Raw genomic sequence first — 19,124 nt, 5'->3', positions numbered from 1 at the left:
AAACAAACAACTGGAGTGGTTCCAACATGCATTAAGCCTCCTCTTATGTTACTTTCTTTGCTACACCAGAAATGTCGGTGTGACCCGGTGCAAGTTTAAAATTTAAGAAAGAAATCATACTTACGCATTTCGTGAATATTGGAAAATCCCACAAAAACATACATGAGTTTTCATAACACTTTCCATTCATTTTCTATATCGCTTATTTATCCTGTTCAGGGTCATATCGAGTTAAAACCTACCCTCGCTGGCATCTAGAAACAGATTACACCCTGGATTGGTCGCTAGTCAATCAAAAGGTACAAGAGAAGCCAGACAACCACCCAAAGTGTCACTGAGTAGGAACTATACCCAAGCTGCCTCCACAGACAACAAAGTGTCACTGAGTTGTAACTAAACCCATGCTGCCTCAACAGACACCAAGTGAGTGAACCACTACATCAACGGTGACTGCACAGGCAACATTTTACAATTCAATGTATTTGAAAAATGACTAAAAATAAAAACATGGACAGTAGAAAATATTTTACATAAATATTTTACCATTTCGAAAACTCCCAACATTAAAGATGGGTTAAAGTTTGATAAGATGGAAAAAAAGTTTTGTTTTTTTTACTGTACAATCGCTCTACTGGCCTTTTGTTCCCTTTTTTAAATTGTCAAAATAATTTTCCTTGTATAAATTGCTTTGGCTTCCTTGCACAATCACTAAACACACATTTTAAGTTCACTGAAGATTCTAAATTGTCCTTTGTGAATGTGAATCCCCGTTTTTCTTTATGTGCCTTGACTGGTGACCAGTGCAGAGTTTAACCCATTTCTCTTACCAACAGTCAGCTGGCTCCAGCTTCCTTGTGACTACTGGGTATTGATGACAAGCGCTATAGAAAATGAATGGATTAATTCAACATCACTGTATTGGTATTGCTAAGAAAGGAACATAAGAGATTTTTTAAAAATCCCAACTTGCATAGCGGTCATAGTCTATTAAAACAATCATACATACAGCTGAAATAAATAAGAAAAAAAACCTTAGGATGCTCACCTTGTGTTAAATTACTGCCATCATATGGCACACATTATACCACAGGTGACAGTACAGTATTTCACTTTCCCGGCTAAGTTAAACCACATTAAACAGAATCCAAAATTGGTGTGAGCCGTCATGTAGGGTTCAGTAGCTTTGCACGTGTGGTTAGAAGGCGGGTCTGTTTCCGCTTTAAATGCCGAGAAGGCCTTTTGCCGCATTTCACATTAAGGTTTGATTTTCCACAGCTGCAAAAAACACAAAACACAAGAACTGAAAATCGAAGGCATCAACGAAAGCCAGTCTCAGCTAATCTCTTTTTTTTCCCTTTGACTCTTTTGTGGCACTTAATCCATAACAACTCAAAGGCTATTCAAAGAGGGACAACTCGAGTTGAATAAAAATATATACAAAAAGTTACTCTCTACTCTACTCTCTCTACTCTAATATTTCGCAAAATTTGAAGATTTAATGCAGGAGAAAAAAGTTGCACTAGATTCAATTAAAATGTATTGTGCATAAAGGTTAAACAAAAACTGTATATATTGGTAAATGTAAAAAACCATAGGTGATGACATGAAATGTGGATGTATTATACTGCACTTGAAATTTAAATACAATTGTATTACATTTAAAATATGTACTGTACAGGACTAAAAACGTTTTGTGTTGAAGGCACCAACACTGCATTTAAAAATTCTTATTGTTTTGAATGTTATACTAGGAGACTCACTCTAATGTTGAAACCCAGCAGGTCGCTGACCACGGCAGACACTGCCGACAAGATGACCACCCTAGTGATGTTGTAGATGAGTGGATTGACGGTCAGGCCGAGAAGGCCGAATGGTGTGTCCAGCTCCTGGCGGGAGGTTCGACGTTAATACTGTTCACACGTCAAAGCACTCACTCGAGTGCTCACATGTCTAATGCACTTGCCTTCATCAGTTTGGTGGCCAGTTTCAAGACGTTGTTCACGATGTTGAGCTCCTCTTTTTTGTTGGGTTTTTTCTCTATCTTTAGGTACAGATTGATCTGAAAGGCAGACAAAGTGGAACAGAAACAGCGACACCTGCTGGTCACCTACACCCACCAGCCGGAACATGAATTACAGTGCACTCCGCTTAATAGAACACCATTGGGCCGAAGCGCTTCTGTTCTACTAAGCGGAGTTTCTAACCGGAGACACTTTATTAGGTACACCTTCAGACACGTCGACGACCAAGTTATGCACGCAGAAAAACCCCTGCTGACGAGTTAGAAGAGATATTTCGACTGTGGACGTCCATATCTTTAATCAAACAACAAAACAACAACTTTAATCAACTTCAGTCAAACATCTCAAATCACGAGAAAAATTTCGTTACTTTTGTCTGGAAACAGGAGTCCGTAATTTTGCGGTTGACTTCCCTCTCAATGCGCTGGATAAGAGGGAAGTCCTGGAAACCGCGGGCGTACCTTCTGAGAATCCGGCAATGCATCGTATCGTCTGAGTATGTCCTTCTTATCCGCAGGTGATAGCCCTCGTCTCTTGAATGAAGTTGAAGCCATTGTGACGTGCGTGTGTCTATGTGTGGAGTGACGCGTGCTACCTGTTACTGTATACGGCTAGAACTACCGCGTTTTCTCGCGATAGTGGTACAGTATCACGATAGCTACACTTCGTCTCTCTCTCGTCTCTTGAATGAAGTTGAAGCCATTGTGATGTGCGTGTGTCTATGTGTGGAGTGACGCGTGCTACCTGTTACTGTATACGGCTAGAACTACCGCGTTTTCTCGCGATAGTGGTACAGTATCGCGATAGCTACACTTCGAAAACCACTAGTTTACAATGTTCATTGCTTACGGCCTGTTCTACTAAGCGGAAATCTGTTCTACTAAGCGGAGTATCTTTATAGGAAATTGCATTAGGCAAATCCGTTCCAGAGCCTTTTGCTCTATTAAGCGGATTACTCTATTAACCGGTGTTCTATTAAGCGGAGTGCACTGTACTAGTACAGTGCAACTCTACTTATGAAATTAAGTGGTTCTGAAAGAAATTTCCTAACTATAATATTTTGTAAGTAGAGATACATTTTCCATGTAAATGCCCTAATTCATTCAAAGCCCTCCAAAAAAATAAAAATTAAAATAAAAAAATACATGTTTTATACAGCATAAAAATGCATCAAAATACGTAACAAATACATGTTGCAATTAGATTATTGCACAATAAATGAGAGCTGTGCATAATGTAAAAAACAAAGAAAAAGATGGTTATTTAACCTTTAACTGCGTCCTCATCGTTTTTTGCCCTCTTTCATCCACGTTCTCTCTCAGAAGTGTTTTTTGCCTGGCATTTTGTAAAGAACTGCTTTAGTCGGCTTTAAACAATCCTTCGAAACTGTCCAAAGGCAAACATCAGGATAGTGAGCGATCGCCTGAGTGGTGGTTGGTGACTTTTTCGGGGTGATTCACATTTACGTAAAATTATCGGAACTCCTCATGGCCCGAGGGGTCAATGACGAGGACGCTGCACAGACACATACCTGTATCTATCTATCTACACACAAAGACACATACGGTCGAGGTCCCTTTTAGCTAATAGGATGCCCGGATAATGCTCGGCAATAGGCAATGGCAGAGCAGCTTTAAGTATGTTGCGTTCAGGAAACTCTGAGCTGCGACTAGCAGACCATAATGTAGTTTTACCTTTCGTATCTAGAAATGTCTTTTGTAACAAGGCAATATTTTCCTGTTGAGACGTTTCGTAACTTGAAAATTTCATATGAAGAGACGTTCGTAAGTAGATGTACAACTGTTCACTCAAATGAAACCCCAACACAATTGTAGAGAAGAAACAAAGTCATGGGATTTACATGCAAAATCGGGACTATATTGTGTTTAAAGTAGCTTTTTTTTCTCTTTTAAACGAAAGTACTATTACAGGACTAAAGTCATATTTTCTAGAAAAAAGGTCATAGGAGTATGTTGGCGCGAGTATATGTATTTATTTAAATAAATATACTTACTGTATATAGATATGTAAATGATTCAATACTGAGATCAAGGAGGAGTATTTAACAATTGTGATACGATACGTCTTTATTTATATAGCGCTTTCACAACAGCGACAGCTCACCAATTCACCTGTAGTAGTAGGTGGGGAAAAAAAAGAATAGAAGAAGGCCCTGATTATAAGACGACCCCCTTTTTTTCCAAGACTGAAGTTTGAAAAAATACTTTTTGAACACCAAATTAATTTTTATACAGAAAATAATTACAGTACATCGGAAACAAATGATTGTAACAACACATTTGAGAGGAAAAGCATGTTATTTTGCCTCATTCAAATCTTACTATCTGAACATTTAAATATGTAAACTAAAGTGCAATCACATTCGTAAATGAATGGCTTCTGGTTTTTGAAATGTAAATGATATCATAACTTTCCCTCAGCTGCCGGTTAACCTGGCCGATTTTCAGCCCACTTTTCTCCAAATTGTCGCCGTTTCTCCATTTTCTGTTATCTCTTCTATTATTTTCATCTCTGTTCTTTCTTGCCGCTATTTTTTATTTTCCTTCTTCGTGCTACCGCTATTTTTATTTTTATTATTCGTGACAGGGCCTGTGGAATCAAGTTCAACATTCGCTTCAATGATATCTGGCGCCATCTAGTGTCGTGAATGGGTATAATGTCTAGACCCCGATTCTTAGACGACACCGACTTTTTCAGTGCAAAAAACACCGTCTTATATTCGGGCCAATACGGTATATAAATAAAATAGTTTTCCAAAACTTTAGTTACATACTGGCTACAAAACAGGATGGAAATATTAGAAACATCACCGCAACAATGAGATGGTGCAGTATTTTGGGTCAATATTCAAGGCTGCCTCCAAGCTGGTTTCACAGTAGACTTTGTGATTTGCGGGTTCTGACCTGTTCAGTGAGCAGCACCGAGGAGTTGCTATACTTGCAGTTGGTCTCGGAACCTAGTGTGGCGAGCCTAAGCAGGAAGAGGACGAGCGACGAGGCCCACAGCATCAGTTCCCAGTTGGTCAGCGAGTCTAGGAAGGTCTTATGGCTCTGCAAAAGCTTAAAAAAAACAAAACATTAGTGCCAGGAAAAATCTGCGTTCGAAACACAGTGGTTGGTAGTCATGCGATACATTAAATTTGCCACATTTATGTCAGTATCTTTTTGGCTAAATTGCTTTTGTCAGAGTATTTTTAATGTGACATACTTTTTACCTTAACTAGAATATTTTTGTTGGAAAAAAAAAGGAAATGACAAGCGCATGAGTGTGTGTTGTTTTTGGGAATGTGTGTGATGTGTACATACATGTATATTGTATATGTATGTTTTGTGAGAGCGCACGTGTGTGAGCGCGTGCATGTGTTTGTGTATACTGTATTGAGCTGAATTGTGCGTGTCGGTATGTCATGTTTTTTTTTTTTTTTTGGTGAGTCTTTTGTGTGCGTTTGAGTTGTGCAAGTGTGTTACATGTAGCGTGTGATGTTGTGTCATGTGTCTGTCACATGAGTGAGACCACTACCGACATTTGACTCACAGGAAGTCTCCGCAACCCACGTAGAAACCAAGTGTTCAAAGTTACTAATTTATACCTCACTTTCAATAGTATATGAAGGAGAACAACTCGGTCGTGATCTGTGCGTGCCTGAAAAAAATTCCCATTTCAGCCTTAAGAGCTCCACTTTGAACTTGAGAAAAGATGAAGCTTGGTGAGCATATCCATTTATCTTATTTTATCGATTGGATTTAAGTTTGCTTTAGCTGAAGTGATATTGTTGGCCAATATCTGAAGTTGCAGATTCATATTTCTTGGATTAGAAATCGTGTACCCCCCTTGCTCAATTCGTTATGAAGAGGACAACTTTCTACATTTGCTCATGTCATATTATTTTAATCAGCAGTACTTTTCCCTGAGTAAAATTTGTCGACTCTAACCACCTCTTGTCAACAAGCTGCTTTACCTGTGCACAGATGATGAATGAGATGGAGAGGGCAAGGAGGAAGATGGTGGACACGATGACATCGACGGAGCGCTGCGGCCCTCGCCTCTGCAACAAATGAATGAGGAAATGGATGCGCTCAGACAAGCAAGCAGCGGTTGTGACCTTGGAAAAGTTGAATGAATACACACCCTTAGGAAGGAGCGAAGGGACAGCCACATCTTGATGTTCTTCACCTTCTTCAGCCGGAAATGAGGGATCTCTGACTTTTTGGCTTTGCGAGCAGATGTCAGGTGGCTAAAGTGCTTGGCGAATAAAAGTCTCTGCGGAGGATTAGATATGGACAGTCAGTCAATGGATTGAAATGTATTTTATGTAATTTGTATTTTAGAATGAGTTGTTGTTAGTTAGATGTTTTTTAAAAAAATGTTTTATGCGGCACCACTCATCGAAGCCTGGTATTCCGATCAATGTTGCTTTCGTGGAATATGAATTACCGTAAGCTGTAAAATCCACCTGTTGTTATAACAGGGGGCGGCTATTTTGTTGTGTTTACATGTTGTTGACTGAAAATGACATCAAAATTCCAAAGGGCTCGGGTGATGACCAATCACAGCTCAGCTTGCGAACATCACACGATGAAATACAGAAAACAGGCCGCATACACCATATGGCAAGGACATTTTTTACTTAACTTGCCCTTGAAGAACCACTGGCCTCCACCATTTTCAGTATCCCATTTAGGCTTAATAATTTCATTAAAAAATATACACAGTTTAAAGAGAAATCAGGCTTAAAAAGGATCATTTAAACAACACTGCGAGAGCTGCACCTAGACTGGTTTGCAACAAGTTCATAACCGGTGCGTGAATGATTTCAATATTACAGGCACAAATAGAGGGCGTCATAATCTAATTTTGCGTAAAGCCCCATGGAGGTGTGAGCTGGCTCTGGGCTCATTGGATGGCATCAGAGAAGGGAGCGCATCATCGTCTTTGCATCCTCCTGCAAACCAAAAGCTCCTTGGTGGAGGTAACAATCCATCATCGCCACTCGCCTGCTTATAGGTCCTCTCAGCCACGCACATCATGAAGAAGAAGAGCCCCGTGAGGCAAACCCTGAGCACGGCGGTGATGAAGAAGAAGGCGTAGGCGTGTGCGTTAGCCGGGTTAAAAGCGATCTCGAGGAGCTCGGCCGCTGACGATGAGCTGAGGTTGGACATGTCCAGACGCTGTACCAGGCGGAAGGCAAAGGGCAGGAGTGCCAGCGTGGCTGTCACTAACCCGCCAAACACCAGGTAGCCCACGCCTTGCTCTGCAAGCTTCACCTTGAGGTTAACAAGAGGAGTTGTCTGATCAAGATGATGTTTACTCAAAAGTGCCTCATTTGTCAAATGTGTGCTTCACTCTGTAGGTTGGAAAGCTGAGAGACACATTCTTTGGGCTCCCTCATAAACCAATCATCAAACCCCAATAACAATTTCAATAATGATTTTTTTGTCTGTGATTCGAACAAATGTGTTTTAATTTGATTGACACATACATGTTTTCAGGCCGCAATTGTCATGGTTACTTGAATATTACTCCGGCCAGCATGATGGCTCAAATATTCTGTGGCTTCCAACATTAATTTCATGAATTAATTCATTCATTCATTTTTCGAAGCTGTCTTCTTTGGCATTTGCCTCAGAATGACCCAGACTTGATCTTAGTTTTACTGTTTGTTTACTGTTTGGTGCTTTCTCCCGTCTTTGTTATTGATTTATTGTTTTATTGTTGTATATATGATATTTGCTCCATGTACAGCACTTTGTATGCAGCGTTAGCTGTTTTAAAATACTCTATAAATACAGTTGAATTGAGTTATTTGTCTCACAATGGAGAAATTCCCAATTCACAGCAGCAAAAATCATGAAAGGGAGAAGTAGAAGAACAAAAAGTATAAAAGTAAATATAAATGATAAAATATGATAATACAAAATAAAAAAAATATCTAAAATTATAAAATATGAATATAAACATATTTATCATGGGTGAGTGGGGGTGAGTTCAAAAATACTTTTTGTGGCATTTTTGTTTGGTGGTGTGCCATAAGGTTTGGTGAAAGTAAAATGCATGCCGTGGCTCAATACAGGTTCGAAAACACTGAATTAGTCCTCACCAGCCCATCAGATTCCATAGGGCTTCAGTAAAGAATCTAACAGCTACTGTACCCGAGAGAGAATGATCCCGCTGATCTCCAGTACGGACATGTCAGCTTTCTTACACTCTCCCTGCTCCCATATAATGGCGCTGACTCGGTCCCTGGAAGGATGGCATGCTTGGAGCCAGGACAGCTGATGCTGTCGATATGCCACATAGAGTTGTTAAAGACAATATAATTCATCTACGAACGGTGTGCCGTTTTGGTTTTACCCCTGCAATGCCTTGCTGTAGACTCTCGTCATCGCTACTCAGCGTGGTGGTCTGCTGCAGTGCAAAGTCGCCAGCGAACCTCCCGTTGTCCTCACTGTCACTGCTCACTGTGGAGGCGGTGTCTGGGTCCTGGAGGAGTTCCTCCCACATGGTGTCGTCTGTGTCGGAGGCCAGCCGGGAGCCCACACTGAGTCGCAGACGCTCCACTTCCCGGGGCTTTGCCATGAAGGCCCCAGCTCCTTCCTGTTGTTACACACAGAGGGTGGAGCAGGGTAAACACAGCGAAAATTGGCCCCAAATTGAACATTTTTCAAACCACCGGCAAAAGTCCAATTTTTTTTAAATATCCCAAAGATTTTCCTGAGATCTCAGGTGTGTTAATGGTGATTGTTACTTCCCCAAACAGATTGCAAAACTGCTGTCTATATCAAACTTCTTCAATATTTACAAGTGTGTAACAGTTTGGGCGCCTGAGTTTTTTTGTGTCTGTAACGGGCAGCAGTTTTGTTCAGCGGCGATGTCGGTGCTGTTGGACAGTCTGCGTTGGTTTGGCTGGAAGGATGGCTGGCTCGTGGAGCTAAGGATGGTGAAGTGCCGGCGCAGAGCGCAGATGCGTATTTGGAGCTGAGAGTCGGCGCTTGGAATTGAAGCGGATTTACATGGGATGGCAGAAGTGAACCAATCTCCTTTTTCATCAATGGACGCTACGGCTTCTTGTTGACTTTCAATCTTAGCTTGTAGCAGACGGGTGCACATTGTGAGCATGATGTCTCTGATCCACTGATGAAAGGACACGTTGATTAGCTCCTCTTTCCTCTATACAGTATTTGCCTCAAACAACAAAGCGTATGCAGAAAGAGTGGGTTTGATTGCATGACCGTCCATGTCTTATGTGTTATTTTATGTTAACTGTTCTGTAAAGCTCTTTGTGGCAGCTGCAGCTGTTGTGAAAGCGCTATATAAATAAAGATGTATTGTATTGTCTGGGCTTCATGTCTGAGCTCTGTTGACTTTGATGTCTGAAGCGGAATTGTAGTGCATATCTCCAATAGTGAATGTCATTACAAATTAAGTGCTTGCTGAGTGTATATTCAACATATCTGCCCATGGAAAAACATACACCCATCCATTTTCTATGGCAATTATCTTTATAAGGGTCTTGGGCAGTGTTGCCACAATTACCTTGTAAAAATAACTTCCCGGTAAGTTACTTTATGAATTACTTGCTTTAAAAAGTGAATTATTACATTCAGCAGAACCCCACTGAACATAAAAATGACATTTTTTCAATTGCCACTTCTTTGCAAGTGCATTTTTAACAGTGACATATAAGAATAGAGAATGAATAAAATAAAGACAACCTTGTTGACATATAATTATTTTAGTTTTAAAAGAAAATGTCTCTTTAATTGATTCCAATTAATGTAATTAAAACAACAGCCTTTCAATACATAACAAAAATAAAAATTTAAATACCGGTAGTCTTTTTTTTACTTACTATTGTAAAGGCAAAACTCAACATTTATAATGTACATTATTGATAAAAATAACTTTGGGGTCCTCCTGCACTCTCACAATCTGGTATGACTTTACCTTTAAGATTGAAAATGCAAATGTCGCTCTTTGCTCTATTGCTGTTTATGAACACATGACTTGTCAGTGCTCTAAAAACGATGTCAGTCGCTCGGAGGGCAATGTGAATTTGGAAATTCTCACGTCTTTCACCATGTTCAAGCTGGAAATACCAGTTTCCCTTCCTTACGAGTTCTATAATGCACAGTTATTTGTTATGTGTGTGAGAGACACCATGTGTGAGTGCACTGCTTACTTGACTCTTGTCAATTTTTTCTCACCGTTGCTCCTAGCAGACTGTGAATTCCAACTGTTGGGTGAGTAAATGGGCAGCGCTTTGAAAATTCACACCAAATGCACATAAGAGTGGATATGTTCATCAATGTAATTTACTGCACTTGTAGTCTGACTACTTGACATATAACAGTAACACGGATATTAGTTACTATTGGCAGCACTGGTCTTGGGTGAGCGTGACACTAGACCAGATGGCTGTGGACAGGAGAAGCAGGATCTGCCCTGTCTGGATGCCAACCAGTGGCTGGGAACAGACTGTACACCAAACAGTCAAACTTGCACCTATGGCTGCCTTTACAGCAGTTCCTATACTTTTCATTCCTCTACTTTCTTCCTTTCATAACGTTGCTGCTGTAAATTGAGAATTTCTCCATTATGAAACGAATAAAGGTATTCTTATTCTTATTCTTATGGACAGTTTAGTCTTCAGTGGAAAAAATTGAACAACACACTATGTGAGCTTTTTTAATATTTTGTGAAATGTGTAATTTTGTGAAAAAAATTATTTTTGTTGTGGATAGATTTTTCCACATCAAGACTTTGATATGAACAAAATTGTGCAGGGACAAGAAGTTTCACCTGAGGCCTGACTGCAGCTTTGCTGCTGGAATTTCTGGAGCGCACAGAAGAAGGCGGTGCAGATGGCAGGCAAGGACCGGAGGGAATCACATCCACCGGTTGCACGCCCTCTTCTTCCTCACTCGAGAGCTCGTCCGACGCGCCGAAGCCAGAATTTCTTTTGCTCTGTGGCAATATGGCAAATATCAGAGTTTGAGCAGTGTCTCTTTTCAAAGTATAATTCACTTAATTAAAAATACAAACAAAATCCATGCTATAACTTTTCCAATCCAAAACAGCATATGACATTGGTTATATTAGATCATGATTCAACATTCCATTTACTGACCATATCAATTCATATATCCGTTAATATTCTTTCTTATGTGTTAATATATTGTATTTCATTAATGTCCCCCCTAACCCCCACCCAAAGGCACAGACAAAAATCTAGTCTTTTTTTTCCGTCAAAATGGTACAAACCTCAGACGTGGAATAAAATCAGAAACACAAATTGACTTCCAAATTTCTCTGACTTGAAAATGTTTTTCCCCATCGGAAATAAAAGATTAAGACTTTTAGTTTAGCTGGACGGGCAATGTTTTAAGTAAAGCTTTAACAGTCTTAACTGTCATACAAGGATAAATAGTCAGCCTTTGAAGAGATCCGACATCTTTTACACGTTTAATGTGTAACGCTGGAATGGCTAAAGCCTTAATTTGTGATAATCAATGCAATGCAGTCAGGTCCATTTGTAACTGTTAGGTTTTTAATTTAATAGATGCTATGGATACACATACACTGTATATGTAAGGCAACTGAGTATTTTTTTGAGGGGGTGGGGGGGAGGATGGAACATTTGCAACTTATCTGGTGTCTTTCACCCTTTCCGCCCCGGTTTTCTCCACCGAGTTTGACTGAAGACAGTACCATTGTCTTTGGTCGCTGGACTTCCTCAAACTGCGATGAGACTTGCAGCTCCTTCTCCTCGCTCTCATTCTTCTCATCCAACTTCTTTGGGACCCTGCTCTTCCTGGGCCTTACCAAGACAGGAAAGAAACCAACTGACTACTTTACTATACAGAACCCAAATTGCTTGGGTCAAGGCTATGATCTCACCTCCTCCTACGGGCCGGAATGCTGCCATTGTTGATGTTGCTGGTGGCAGGACCACCCGAGGGCGAGCGGCTGCACTCGGTAGACACAATCTGGCAGTGCACGGTCCCCAGGAGCAGCATGAGGCATAAGGGACCGAACACCTCACTGGCACTTGCTCCAGGGACTTCCACATAGAGTGCCACGGCGGCCACTACAGAGGGAGAATGATATTGAAACGGTCTATTGGGAAAAGGGCATAATAACAACATCTCTGTCTTCCTGTGGAGCTCAGGTGTGAGGCTTAATTGCTGTAAATACACTCAGTGGGGGCAACATTAAGCACACCTGGACAATCAAATGAGAATTAATACAAACACCGTAGCAAAAATTCTGCCAGATTTGTGTAATTGTGCCTTGATAAAGATCAAAATGGAGACACTGCACTTTAGTGAGTTTGAAAAAAAAATCAGTGGGGCCACAACTGATGAGAGAGCTCCAACGTGTGATTGTTCTGAGATCCCACCAGTTGCTCAGACGATTTTTTTTGTCTTAAATTGGGAGGGCTAAATGGTGCCAGCAAACATCACAGCACACGGCAGATTAGCGTATTGTGAACATCCCATCAAAAAAGAAGTACTTGCTTCAAGTTGTTTATTGCCTTCCCAGTTTAAGTTTTCTGGTAATATTAAATTTAAAATAAAGACAACTTTGTGTGTATTTCAATGAACCACAGAACCTATCTTAGAAGTCTGCTACCTTAACGCTAACACTCAAAAAGGCCGGTAGATGAAACTAGCATCGAAGTTGCGGTGTTCCTGCCTTTCAACAAAGAATACTTGAACGCAATCATTGCAGCAACGCACGGAGAAAGAAAACATTACAATACTTACAGGCATATATTCTTTATCCACAGTGAAAAATGACGTATTACTGCAGTTTACTCAGCAGTTGTGACCTTCTTCTATATGTATTAGCCCCCCACAGGAATCCGCGATTCCCCGATTGCGGTATTTGCCACGGATTTCAAAGCTCTCCGTGGAATTGAAAGCAGTCCGTGGAAATAAGGGCAAGGTGCAGAATAATACATTTACGCACAGTTTGTATTTTGGCAGGTACAACAGATGGCACCGTCAGATGGGCTACGTTCACACTGCAGGTCATGACGCACAATTCTGAATTCAGACTTTTTTTTCTATGTTGAATCCACTCTTTTTAAGTTCTCATTCACATTACAAACACAAATGCATCTTCTAATGTTAACTGAATTCCCAACGCATGACACCGAGTGAAACAGGCAAAAGACAACAGCGTGCAACAGTGTTTATGGAAGTAAATATGATCCGACATGTAGGGGGTCATTTTTTATCATCTTTAATCGACAGAGGAGCCATGCAGGAGGGGGTGAAATCATGATGGGGAAATGAGCTGACGCCTTTCTTTCTCTTCATTTCATGGAGACATCCAGTAAAGACAAAGTCATGTAACGGAGATGTCTCCTGAAGATAACCTCACTTCATTGCCATGCGTAATACACAAATTGTCTGTGTGGTTGAATTACATTTATTATACTTTATACATTACATTTACAATATCCAGATCAAGTGGCTAGTTTTCACCTTGTATATTGGCTTTAACATCACTTGTTCTTCCTCAAACCCATAGTTTTGATGAAATGTTTTGCACAAGTAATGAAAATAAATTATATGATGATAATTATTATATTGAAATAAATCTGCCCTAAACACTCTAAATTGTCCCTAGGTGTGATTGTGACCGTGAATGGTTGTTTGACATTGTTGGTCTTGGTGGTTCATAGGTGGCTGGAACAGATTCACTGCGTTTCCATCCATTTCAATTGGATACCAAAGCAATTGGCCCCGCATTAAACTGTCAGGCCCATTTTCAACACAGAGGAGGGGGAGAGAACTGTGTAGACGCACAGACTGCTGCTGTCACTGTCACTATTAAACAGAGATGAAAGTGGACTTTCCTGAAAATACAAATGCGAGCACCGAAGGTGCGAAGTCCAACAAAAATCTCAGTTCAAGTCCTTTTCCTCAAGCCATGACCACTTGAACGTGTTCCTAACACTTGCGTCTATTGCACGTATGTCAGCTTGCCTGTCTACCTGTTTGAACATTGCGCTGGGGCCGTAACTGGCCAATCACGCATGAATTAGTTTACACGAAACGCTCTTCAAATACTTGAATTTCAATGATGAATCTGCCTTTTCTATGCACACGTGCAACCTTTGTGGCTTCCGTTCACGCCAAAATTTCAAAATCTCTGAGATATGGAGAGGCCATGAGAATGCGAGGGCAGGGGTGTTATTGTTACTAGTGTTAGTGCCTCAACATGGCTACACTTGTGAAAGCAAAAACAATGATCTCAAACACGTGTTCGTTCAATGTTGTCAACTAATATCCAGATTCATTTTAGGAATTTTTGCCTCAATTTTCCAGAGGAATTTTCATGAAAATTTGAAAATTCGGAATTCCAGGAAAATCCTGGGGACTTTCATCACTAATTAAAACACCAGTCCTGAAAGAACATATCGTGTCAGTTTTGACAGCAAGGTTTTGTGGTAGTACTGTATTCTAATCCGGTGTACTGTGTAATCCTACCCTGTACATCAAGAGAAAAACAAGGGTTATCTGTTATATTTATCATCAGTGTGGGATGTATCCAACCTTGCATAAAGTAGAGGAGCAGAATGCATGAGGAGATTGTCTTGGAGGTGACCTGGATCCACCACGGGAAGAAGAAGGGGAGCAGCAGCACGCGGACCAAACCCTTACGAGTCAACGCCGTCCAGGGACTCTGTGGTTTCGCTTTGCTGAATGTGGACCCTACAAAGGACGATGCAATGATGGCTCCAAATGTGACAATTTGGCATTTGGACTCTAACCTCGGACCAAGTCAACATCGATGAGGTCTGACTTGATGTGGCCGGTCTTTCTGGGTTTACTGTCCAAATCCTAGTGGTGAGACGACTTGAATTTAAGAACGCAGAACAATCTTCTTTTACACATTTTCTCCTAAGCTTACATTTAAATCTGTCTGCTCCAAAGACTTCTCCCAGACTTGTTGATCATAGGCTCCAATCTGTGACATGAACAATATTTGATTAACGAGGATAATCAAATAACGATCAGTTATTTTAACTTTACCGTGGCCACTGTGCGCTCCCGGGCGATAAATAGCCACTTTTATACGTACACCTACCCACCTTCTCTTGATACCAGGATATTCTGGCCATTGTGTTTTGTTGCTGGAAGCACTGATCCAGAGTCAGCTCATTTCATAGAGAACACAAGCGAGCTGGGGGCAGGAAAACACTACTAAACAAATGGGAGCGGTGACGATGAACTCATCGAACTTGAACAAAACATTTTATGAAGAAATGTAGCAGGATGTGTGGCTATAATTTTAATAAAGCTCGGCAACAGGTAACCCGGAAGACATTTTTGTATTCATGCCGTGTCGACTATTTAGTAAAGTAGCTACACTTACCTGATCATAACGGCAGAGTTGGCACATTTTTGCAAGACGTTAGGTAATCATTACAGAATAGATTGTTATTGCTCTTCGATGTTTCATAGTTATTCAGACATCCCCATCTTTCCAGTGCTCCAGGGTTGTATTGAAAGGTATTTGGACTTGCCTTTAACGCCCTGGACATGAACGATGACCGAAATAATGTCATTAAAAAGCGTACCCATTTGAGAAAAGAGCCATAATCGACTAATTTTCTGCCTTCCGTACCGTCCTTCTCCTTTCACAACAATGCTAATCTTCCGCTCTCCTTTTCCGGGATTTGGTTATGTAAACTTTTTCCTGAAGTTTGTTTTTAAGGCAAAAGTGGTGATCGACCACACTACCCCCGAGCACCACAGATGATATGTCGTCCATAAAATAAACAAATAACTTATTAGTGAAATATAAGACCCACAATAATGTTTTTGTTTAATTTGACACGGTTATTGAAATCACGAAGCATCTATCGGAGGCAATTAAAACCTGAGAGACGCTATGCGAACTTCAGACCCCTTTTGATCAATCAGAGAATAGCATGAAACCACACCATTACATCTGCTTTACATGGCGTCTTCGGTTTACAACTGCCGATTTCCTGCATGCTTGATGTTTTACATGTAATTGCTTATTATATGTGTGGATTATTTCCGGTTTAAATTGCCATATCTCTGACTAATATATATTATAAATGTTGCATTTAACTAGTTGATTAACTTTGTGAGGTTCCACATACAAATCAGTAAAGCTTAGAGATGGATCATAATGGTATACAGTCCTGGATCAAAAAAAGAGAATGTCATTTGTGGCATGTATGGGTAATAAGAACCCTTTTTCTTGGGGGTATCAATCACTTTTGGATTTGCCTTTTTGCAACAGGGCTCTATCTCTCGTGTAATGAACAGCTTAGATCAACAGATTTTAATTTCGGCGTCTGTTGTTACCTTTAGCCTGGGGGCTTCGTGTTTAACTCGTAAACCTTACAGTTTGGATGTTCACAGCTCACCCCTGATGAAATAAGGACACGTTTGGATTGGTGTCTAGTGTCCTGCGTCAGGTTTAAATTGCATCTTAGCACATTTTAACATCGTGGAAAACTTGTTGAATTCAAAAAGTGACACCTGTATAACATACATATTCACCAGACAAAGAGAAAAATATTTCTTTGTTTTATTTCATGTAATTTTGATAATAATGGCTCACAGATAATGAAAACTCAAAATGAATCATTTGAATATGAAAGCACAGAAATGAGAATATTATGTTAAAATCAAAATGATGTTTCAAATGTTTCAATTTTTGAATTAAACTATTGAAATACATAAGCTTTTCTGCCACATCGTAATGTATTGAGATGCACCTACATATAACTCAGTCCCTAATGTTGCCCCTGACAAGAGGATGAGTAGCTTGGTATTGTGCACATCAATCTCAAATTCTCTCATGACAATTCCTACAAGAATTACATTTGTCAAGACAGCGGAACCGAACAACATTGTCACAGTTGTTGTTGACTGCATCCGTATGTACTCATTTCCCCTCTCGTATCCTGTTTCTGATGCAAAGCAGCAAAACAATTAGCCGGATAACTATGCATATGTTGCAACCCATTTGGGACACAGGGACAACCTGTTGTTGTTATTCATTTCAATCTAAAGGTTGTCATTGATTCAATTATTGTTTCATGTTCGCGGGTTATTGCATGTTTGCTCTGTTGATCATTTGTGGGGAAATACCTTTCTCTGGGGAGGGTTGTTATTTTCACGGATGTGCCTATAGGTTTTACATGTTTGACCTCATTAAAATGGCAAGTTCAAGCACGTTCTTCTTTACCTTGGGTAAGTAATATGGCCCATGAGAACAGTTCGTCTTCCCCGCAATGCAATTTTCAAAACAAATAAAACATCAGACCAACTGTTATTACTCTTCTTAAAAAAACAAATACATTTTAGCCACAAAAATGCTTGTGATGTATATGTTTTTTTTCCCACCACTGGTTGCATCATATTTCTATCATATACTGTATTTAGTACAGTCCTCAACGGCCTTTCTTTAAAAAAAAACAACAAACATTATTTGTCAATCGTTAGAATGTTTTTAACCCCAAACAACATTTCCAATTTATTTTATCTTTGTCTGTCATCTTGCTAATCAAATAATTTCACATATTTTGTCTTGCCCTTTTACAGTAAATACACTGGACAAGGACATTATTAGTCACTGTGCGGTGTTTCTCTGAACCTTGCTGCTCTTGTCGTCATTTATACACATTTGTACTTTATATTTAAGAGTACTAGTAGGTGGAAATGTAGAGGCAGAGGAGACTGAATCCTTGAGGGTGATTATTGACAACAAAATCTGGAAACTTTGCATTAAATAGATCAAAACTCTCAAAAAGCATTTCTATCCTGGCTACAGCAAAAGAATTTCTCAACCAGAAATCTTTGCACTTCCTGTAACTGCTCGCTAGTGTAACTATATTTCAACTCTTCAGAAGTTTGGGGTAACATTTATTCAATATCATTAAAGCCTATTATTATTATTATTATTATTATGTGTAAAATAAAGCAACAAGAGCTGCCCATAATGTTGGAAATATGCACCAAACAAATGGCTTGTTTCAAACTTAAAAAATTGTTTGGGCTTGTGGAATGAAAAACTGTACTTTAAATACCGGTAAATTTTCTTTACATAAATATAAGCTTTTTTTTGTAATTGTAATTTACAGTTGGAAATGAGATTTTTAATGCTGATTTATAACTACCTGATTTAGCATCAACGTGAACACGGATGTCTTCATGGGTGGGTGCGGAGCTAGATTGACAATTATGGGGTCAAATTCGGCATTTGTCATGGCAAACCGATGCTTGAAAAACGAGTTCATGCTTTTGTGGTTTTCAAGCCGGTCCAGTTCTGCTGCACTAGCCTCGTAGCGATGAACAGTACTGTATGTGTATACTGTATTCCAATAAAAATCATTCATGCACAACATACTGGCATAAAGAGCCCATCGTGTCTAATCAACCCACTGAGGCCAATTTTAAGTATAAATTGTACTGTTCATTTCTACTTTGTTTTGTTTAAAATGTAAGAACTGTCTTCAAGATGAACGTGATACAAGTGTTAAATGGAATCTTAAAATCTTGAAAGTCTTACAAGAAGAAATATTTTCCACTTTAATTGCTAAGATATTTTGACAATCATATCCTCGATCATATATGAAACTGTGGATCTTTTGCAGCATTCAAAAGGATCCTTCCAGCATAACCTTAAACGCTTTTAATCAAGACCATTTTAAATAAGCCTATATTGGAAACCTGTGATCTGTTTTTTTGTGTGCTGTGCAACACAAAAATAAAAAGCAGAGTGTGAGTTTATAATGAGGATCATAAATGAGATGTATTTCTTTATTCTAAATTAAACTACTTCACAAGTTAGTCAGGCTTGGCTCAAGCGGGTGTGAAACAGCCCTTAAATTATGCTTCCAAAAGCCTACACTGCCAGAAGATTTTTTTTTTGGAAACCATAAAGGCTATTATGTGGAAATGTGATAATGTAGTCGGGTCTCCCTGAGTGGCCTCTTATCACGACACAAGCAATTAACTTCAGAAACATGACAGTTGCAGTTTAATTGCAGTTTATTTGCAGGTATAGTGTCAAAAGACTGTTAGG

The 19,124-nt window shown here is 39.7% G+C and overlaps 1 protein-coding gene and 1 long non-coding RNA gene across 6 annotated transcripts; one reads left to right on the top strand and one right to left on the bottom strand.

Annotated features, from left to right (window-relative positions):
- The first annotated feature begins 20 nt into the window (after positions 1-20).
- Positions 21-539, top strand: LOC127607018 (uncharacterized). The gene is made up of 2 exons (XR_007963983.1): positions 21-328; positions 378-539. It is a non-coding gene; the product is annotated as an uncharacterized LOC127607018 (long non-coding RNA).
- A 426-nt stretch (positions 540-965) lies between these two features.
- On the bottom strand, positions 966-15,919 carry phtf1 (putative homeodomain transcription factor 1). Of its 5 annotated transcripts, none has more exons than XM_052074973.1 (17): positions 15,432-15,919; positions 15,148-15,259; positions 14,967-15,023; positions 14,827-14,896; positions 14,609-14,767; positions 11,940-12,129; positions 11,751-11,859; positions 10,842-11,006; positions 8,394-8,636; positions 8,192-8,320; positions 7,037-7,306; positions 6,171-6,302; positions 6,001-6,087; positions 4,946-5,101; positions 1,964-2,059; positions 1,761-1,886; positions 966-1,275 (listed from the first exon to the last, which is right to left on the bottom strand). In XM_052074973.1, exons 2-17 carry the CDS (start codon positions 15,175-15,177, stop codon positions 1,255-1,257), a joined length of 2,040 nt encoding a protein of 679 aa, XP_051930933.1. In that variant the 5' UTR covers positions 15,178-15,259; positions 15,432-15,919; the 3' UTR covers positions 966-1,254. The 5 variants fall into 5 exon arrangements, with proteins under 5 accessions (XP_051930933.1, XP_051930934.1, XP_051930932.1 ...); XM_052074974.1 differs by having other exon boundaries at positions 15,148-15,256; XM_052074972.1 differs by having other exon boundaries at positions 15,148-15,239.
- Positions 15,920-19,124: the final 3,205 nt, after the last annotated feature.

This window comes from Hippocampus zosterae, chromosome 9 (genome assembly GCF_025434085.1).
Source record: "Hippocampus zosterae strain Florida chromosome 9, ASM2543408v3, whole genome shotgun sequence".
Taxonomy (NCBI): Eukaryota; Metazoa; Chordata; class Actinopteri; order Syngnathiformes; family Syngnathidae; genus Hippocampus; species Hippocampus zosterae.
Note: the sequence above shows the minus strand (reverse complement) of the source record. Positions and strands in the feature narration are given on the sequence as shown.